The 7010-nt window shown below is 62.4% G+C and overlaps 1 protein-coding gene across 1 annotated transcript in view; it reads left to right on the top strand.

The window, feature by feature from the left end:
- Window positions 1–4229: 4229 nt before the first annotated feature.
- PRSS56 (serine protease 56) overlaps window positions 4230–7010 on the top strand; it is a 5377-nt gene continuing 2596 nt past the window's right edge. The window contains 7 exon segments of the mRNA XM_032413231.1: window positions 4230–4329; window positions 4925–5041; window positions 5408–5461; window positions 5580–5769; window positions 6151–6250; window positions 6339–6498; window positions 6738–6880. Coding sequence (XP_032269122.1) covers window positions 4230–4329; window positions 4925–5041; window positions 5408–5461; window positions 5580–5769; window positions 6151–6250; window positions 6339–6498; window positions 6738–6880 — 864 coding nt within the window.

The following is a 7010-nucleotide window of genomic DNA, read 5'->3' as shown; positions in this document are numbered from 1 at the left end:
CCAGGCCCTGCACGGGAGGAGCCAACAGAGGAGCAGGTTGATGCACAGGAGGCAGGGAATTCAGCTCTGGAGCTGGAAGAGGGGCCGGTACTGATCATTCATTTCTTCAGTTGTTGAGCAAATATAGTGTGCCAGGCTCTGTTCTAGGTGCTGGGGACACCACAGGGACGAGGCACAAAGCCCTGCTCCCCGGCAGCAGACAGACGACAAGTAACCAGGCTCACAACTGCAGATGGCTCAAACCAGATTACTGGGGAATCTGGATTCATCGGGAAATAGTTTGAAATGATTTCATTTCTCCAGGCACCACCTTGGCTGTGCTGGGCGGAGGCTGCTCTCCCCACAGCAAGGGGCAGCTCCCTGCCCAACATCTGGCCAGATTCGGAGCCTTCTGCACCTGCCAGGCTCGAACATTCTCATTCTGGGCAGTGTCCCGCGAAACCCCGGTTTCTTGGTTTCTCGCTTGATGCAAAACTCTTCTCACCTCCCTGAGCTCAGGTGGAGCTTCAGAAGCTCTGTGGGGGTGGGAGGGTGGGCGGAGGGCTCCCCTCACCCTCACTTCTCCACTGTTGGGTAGGGAGAGGGAAAGGGGCACCTGCTCCTGACGCGAGTGGGCCAGGGAGCCCCCAAACCACAGTGCCTTTTCGATGAACAGCACCAGGGGTCTGACTTGCCCACCAATGGATCGTTCACTTGGGGCACCCCTCTGGGCACAGGGCCCCGTACTCAGCAAGGACCCACACTTGCCTTAATGTGCTGCTGCCTTGGTCTGGAGATTCTTAATAACCGTTGAACACGGCGCCCTGCATTTTCATTTTGCACCGGGACCCCTGCAAATTCCATAGTTGGTCCTGCCCGCCCAACATGCATGTTATAGCAGCGTGCAGCTGACAGCATCATGTCGCACCCCACTTTGCCCCCAGTGCTGCAACAGTCCCCAAAAGCCTGAAGCCACAGACTCATGCGCACTCGGGGCCAACTCTCCAGCCTGTGGGCACATGTGAGATTGCCCTCGGTAAATTCCGAGGGACCAGGAACCTCAGGGTGGGGGTATGAGCCTCTCCTCCCTCAGCAGCCCCCACCCCGCCGTCCCTTCGGGAGTCCCCGGCGGGTCAGTGAGTCCTCTGGCTAAGCCGAGCCCCAGTGGGACACAGAAATGCTATCCTCTCCCTCCTGCCGGCTCCCTTGATTCCTGGGCAAGGGATTCCTTCATCCCTCCGGGGACCCTGCCTCTCTTTCTAGCTCTGCTACAGAAATGAGGGAAGATGCTCTCCCCAACAACTCTGCATGGGCCCCCCCCCAGCTTCTCACCCCCACCCTCAGCCCAGCCTTTCCGCCTCTCCACGCGGGGGAGGGCCTGTGGGGAGGATGTGGGCCCGGCACTGAGCCCTGTGGTGGGAAGGAGGTCTGGGGGGGCTGCCACTCAACCAGCCTGTGGGAGCCTGAGCCCCTTGGAACCGTCAAGACCCCACCAGACAGCCCGCAACAGAGAAGCGACTGGGCTGAAGAAGGTGCCAGAGCGGATGTGGCCGAGAGGAAGAGGAGCTGCTGGGACGGGAAGAGGCCAACACAGAGCAAGACTACCCATCACCAATAATAAATAAAAGAGCTGCACGAAACGTGGATTTACACCTGGTTCTTCAGAGGTGACCTGAGGAAGTGGATGAAGCTGACCGGACTCGGGGTGGGGGGTGTGTGCAGGGGAGGAGAAGCCCCGGCTGGCCCTGGTCACGGCAGGAAAGGGGGGGTAGGGGTTGAATGACTCACAATCTGCCGTAAGGCCCCTGATTTTCCTTGGCAGTGGTGGGGTTCTCACCCTGAGGTGAGCTGGGGCAGAAGGGGCAGGAGAAAGACCAGCAGCTCCGGGTCTTTTTACTCCTTCCACCGCACGCCTTGAAGACCCGTGGAGGCCGAAGGCGGGGGAAGGCGGCTCAGAGGCTCAGGCCTGGCCCGCCTGGCTCTGGCAGGATCCAAGCAGCCGAGGGACTGAGGTGCCCAACGTGCAGGAAGTGCCCTCCTCCTTGAGGAATGCCCCCCGGGGAAGCGGCCACGGGGGCTGCTCCAGGCCTTAATCCCTTCAGCTTGGACGCCTGCTCCAAGGACGGCCTGCAGTGTTGGCCTCTCCACCCAGAGGCCTGTGAGGCTTTCCACCCACCTTCTCTGCTTTCTGGGTCCCCTACCCTGCTGGCTCTTTCTTGGAACCACGAGTAATTTCCTTTGGACATTTTCTCAAACCTCTGTTTATGCTTCAAGTACAGGCCGTGTGGAGTGAACACCCCCTCTCCCGAGAATCCGAGATCATGCATAAAAAGATAGATTTACCCTATCTAGATATGCATCCTATCTAGAGGGATAGATATTCTGATGAATCCAAGTGATTTCCAGCTTCACAACAGTCACTCACACTGACCCTTCCTCAGACGCTATTTCGTGGTATTCCTGAACCAGAGGTATGATCTTCATGAGGGGCGGTGGCAACCAGGGAGGGGAAAGGAGGCAAATACAGTGGTGTGCTGGGGGCGTGTTGAGCTGGGTTTTGGGGGGCGAAAGGCAGAGGGGCTCTGATTTACAGCGTGTGGTGATTTCCGTGTTGTAAATACTCCCATTGTGGCTGTTTTCAAGCTACCAATGTGATGTCACCCAGTGCAGACTTGGGAAGAGATGCCAATCTTCAGCTCTCAGGAGCCAGGATGATCTGACTCCAGCACACCACTGGGTGGGGGGCAACCTCCAGTGGAGTTCCAGGAGTTCCAGAAATCTCTTTGTGGCCAGTGCCCAGAGAGGTGGGGAAGAACCAAAATGATGGGACATCTGTGATCAAGGGGGAAGAGAGTTTCAGGCAGGAAAAAGAGGTCACACACACTGCCTGCTGCCCAGTGGCATAGAAGGAAGAGGCTGGAGAAGCTGCTGGATTTGGCTGCCCCCCACCCCCCGCTCCCCACAACTCACCCATCACCCCTAGGATCCCTGGCTCAAGGCTATCTCTGCAGGCCTGGGGCTCTCTCTTATGAAGGGGGCAGGTTCCCATCAGAGGCTCGTCCACCTGCGCAGAAAGAGAAAGGGCTGGAAAAGAAAGGACAATATGTTATGGGGGTGACATCATGACAGAATCCAGTCTGGGAAGGCAGCAGGCCTGCCAAAGCCACCCTGGATCACCAGCATGAATTGGGGTACGAAGATTCTCTTTTTATTTTTTTTGGGCCCAGGACATTCTGTGGGGCAGAAGGGCACCTCCTCTGTGCCCCAGGTGGGAGCTTGGTCCCAGGAGAGCTGCTCATTTGTGGCCCTTCCCGTGAGACTCCAGAAGATTCCCTCCTGCCAGATCAGGGTCATAACAACTGAGAACAATGCTGGACAGGCCGAGCGAGCACTGCGTAGGGGCAGGGGGTCTGGGAGAGCGTCAGAAGCTGCTGGGGCCTGGCCGACCCAAACTGGGCCACTGGGGGGGCCTTTCATGTCCGCCTGCCTCTCGGGGGCTGCCTTTGCCTCTTCCCACCCCACTACCCCCAGTGCAGCAATTACGCGCTAATTAGGGCGCTTTGATCATCTTTAGAAATGGCTACATGGGGGAGAGACACTGCCAAGCAATTAGGGGCAGAGGGGCTGGGAGCTCGGGCACCTCCTCAGGGGGTGGGGCTGCCGAGGACCCTCAGACACCCCCTGCCCTCCTCCCTCCAGGAGGATCTGTCCCCAGCATGGCCATAAACTCCTCAGGGAGTAGAGGCGGATGGGAACCCCCCCCCATCCGAACCCTGGAGATGGGGCCGGCCCCTACCCACCGGCCCCCCTCTGCCTGGCCCCCAGCCCAACCGTCAGCTCTTCTGGCCTGTCCAGCCCCCTTTGATGGAGCCGCAGGAACAAGGGCTCCTTTGACAGAAGGGGGGCCTCAGAGCCGGGACCGTGAAACTTCAAAGGTGAGGGTCGAGCCCACTACCCCGATCCCTCCCCCAACCCTGGCCCCCCTCCCGAGTACCCCCCCAGTCTGTCCTCTATATAGCCCCCCAAGCCCTGTTCCCTTGTGGGCTCCCGGGAGTTAAGGGCCAGGTGAGGGGCCGCCTGAGGGAAGCGGGTGATTTTGATGTAGGAGAGCAGTCAGGTGATTTGGGGGACAAGAATTCAGTGCCCAGAGGCAGAAGGCAGTGGGAGGCGGACACTGAAGGATAAGCACCTGGAGGGTGGACCCTGAGAGGGAAAGAGGACAGGGTTGGGGGGCCCAGCTCCTGGCCATCATGCTGCTGCCCGTCGTGCTGCTGTTACTGCCCCTCCCAGACCCGTGGTCTGTCCATGGGCACCCGCCGTACGCGCGCCTGCCCCCCAGCACCCTGCAAGGTGAGCCCGGGCTCGTCTGAGGGGGCGGCCGGGGTGGGAGGAGCACAGAGGAAGTGGGTCCCAGGGCAGGGGAGCATGACCTTGCCACCTGCACTCATTGAGAACTTTGGCCCCCCTGTCGGGTGAGGGGGGCCAGGAACTGAGGCACAGGTGGGCGAGGAAGGGGGAGGACAAGGGTGCAGAGGGAAGGGGACCTGGCAGGCATCGCCAGAGGGTGTGCTTGGGGGAAGGTTCCGGGTTTAGCAGGAGGAAGGGGTCCAGGGTGGCATCTCCTTGGCTTGACCACCGTTATTTTGTCAAGAAGCCCGAGTTTTGTGATGTCTCTACCTTTGGGGTGCTGTTTTTCCTTCAAGGTTTTTAAGGAAAGTCCCCTTTCAAAGATTCTAGCCCGGCTCCGTTGAATTACAGAGAGCTCTTGGGTTGAGAATCTGGGGCCATCTGCTTTGAGTGCTGGGCCCTCGGGCCCTGGGGCTCTCTCTCGTCCCCATTCTGCCCTGACGCTCCTGGAGCCCCACCTGCTTCCCCCTGGCTCCCAAGGCAGGCTCAGGGCTGGAGCCTGAGCTTCTTCCCAGCCGCGCATGACTTGTGCCCCATGTCCCAGCAGCTCTGTCCGCCCAGGGCACGAAAGCATTGCAGGCTGCCCAGAGGAGCGCCCAGTGGGCAGTTAGTCGAGTGGTGATGGAGATCCAGCACAGGCTGCATGAGTGCAGAGGTTGTGCCAATCACACCAGCCCATGCCCCGGTGAGCTTGCACTGGCTACCCTGGGCCCCGTCTCCTGTCCACCCCGTCCCTTCCGTTCACACTTGACTCCCTCTTGGGGACAGAAACTAAGTGGGGCTGCCACCGAGACAATGCTGATGAAGGTCTCGCCAAGTGGAAAGGGCACGCCAGGCAGGGGGCACAGCCGTGCAAAGGCAGGAGGCAGGAAGAGTCTGGGCTCATTGGGTGAACAGTGAGAGGTTCATGGCTGCTGAAATCGACCCTGACTGCTGGGGGGGGGGTGTGGAGTAACAGAGGGGAGTGGTGCAGGAAGGGGGGGGGGCTAGCCGTGAGGCTCAGAGGTGCGTGTCTCAGCAGGCCCCGGGCGTCCCAGGCCTCAGGACCCCCTCCTCCAGGATGCAGCCGAGCCAGGTGAGGCTGAAAGGGCTCGACGGGGCAGGGCCGAGGAGGGCAGGGTGAACCCCGGAGGGGCCTCGAGGGGGAGGGCGGCCAGGACTTGTCCCTTGTGACGCCGATGCCACCTTTCTAGGGCCGTGTGGGGAGAGGCGCCCGAGCGCTGTCAACGTGACGCGGGCCCACGGCCGCATCGTTGGGGGTAGCGCCGCACCGCCGGGGGCCTGGCCCTGGCTGGTCCGGCTGCAACTCGGAGGGCAGCCTCTGTGCGGCGGCGTCCTGGTGGCGGCGTCCTGGGTGCTCACCGCGGCGCACTGCTTCGCGGGGTACGTTGGGCCCAGGCCCCTGAGCAGCCCACATCCCCAGTGCGTGGTCCGACTCTTCCGGGGTCGTCGGGCGGGCGACACGCGCGAGGGCCGGTCTCTGCTGCCCCCTGGCGGCGGCCGCCGCCCTCCCCAGCTCCCGGCCTCAAGGCGCCCGCGCCGCCCAGCCTGGGCTCGGACATCGGGGGACGCCCGGCCCGGCTGGTGGGCCTCCTGGGGGCCACCGCCTCTCCCCGGCCCACGCTCCCCGCCCCGCGAGAAGGAGCGGAGAAAGAGCGAGGCCGGCGTGCGGGCGTGCTGGGTGGTGCCCGTGCGCGGAGGGCAGGGTCTCCCGGGGACTCGTTGCCCCCTGGTCCTGAGCCTCACCCGCCGCTCGCCCCGCAGCGCCCCGAACGAGCTTCTGTGGACGGTGATGCTGGCCGAGGGGCCCCGGGGGGAGCAAGCGGAGGAGGTGCCGGTGAACCGCATCTTGCCCCACCCCAAGGTGAGAGGGCAGCCCCCAGGCTCTCGGCGTTGGGAACAGCACCCCCACCCCACGCTTCATCGATTTTGCGCCGCCACCCCCTCCGCAGTTTGACCCGCGGACCTTCCACAACGACCTGGCCCTGGTGCAGCTGTGGACGCCGGTGAGCTGGGCAGGGGCGGTGCGCCCTGTGTGCCTGCCCCAGGGGCCCCGGGAGCCCCCAGCCGGCACCGCTTGCGCCATCGCGGGCTGGGGGGCCCTCTTCGAAGGTATGGGGCAGGCCGGGGCCTGGGTGAGCCGCGGGTGTGAGTGGGAAGAATGGGGGGCTAGGGTGATGGAGTTGGGGAAGGCCGGGTATAGGGAATCTGAGCTGCGCCCCAACGCCTTCGCAAAATGCTGTGTGATCTTGAAAAGGGGGAGGAATCAAGGAGGGCCGTGGGAGGGGGGGACCCTGTTAGTGAGGCCCCTGCTCTCCAGGCCTGAGCCTCCCTCCACCGCTTCCCTGCAGACGGGCCTGAGGCTGAGGCGGTGAGAGAGGCCCGAGTGCCCCTGCTCAGCGCTGACACGTGCAAAAGGGCCCTGGGGCCCGAGCTGCACCCCAGCAGCATGCTCTGTGCCGGCTACCTGGCCGGGGGCATTGACTCCTGCCAGGTATGAGCCCTCATTGATTTAGGGTCCTGGGTGGGCTGCTCCCCAGGGACAGGACAACTTCCTTCCTTCCTTCCTTCCTTCCTTCCTTCCTTCCTTCCTTCCTTCCTTCCTTCCTTCCTTCCTTCCTTCC

The sequence above is a fragment of the Phoca vitulina genome, unplaced genomic scaffold (assembly GCF_004348235.1).
Source record: "Phoca vitulina isolate PV1807 unplaced genomic scaffold, GSC_HSeal_1.0 scaffold1, whole genome shotgun sequence".
NCBI classification, from domain to species: Eukaryota; Metazoa; Chordata; class Mammalia; order Carnivora; family Phocidae; genus Phoca; species Phoca vitulina.
This window is presented reverse-complemented; position numbering and strand designations above follow the sequence as displayed.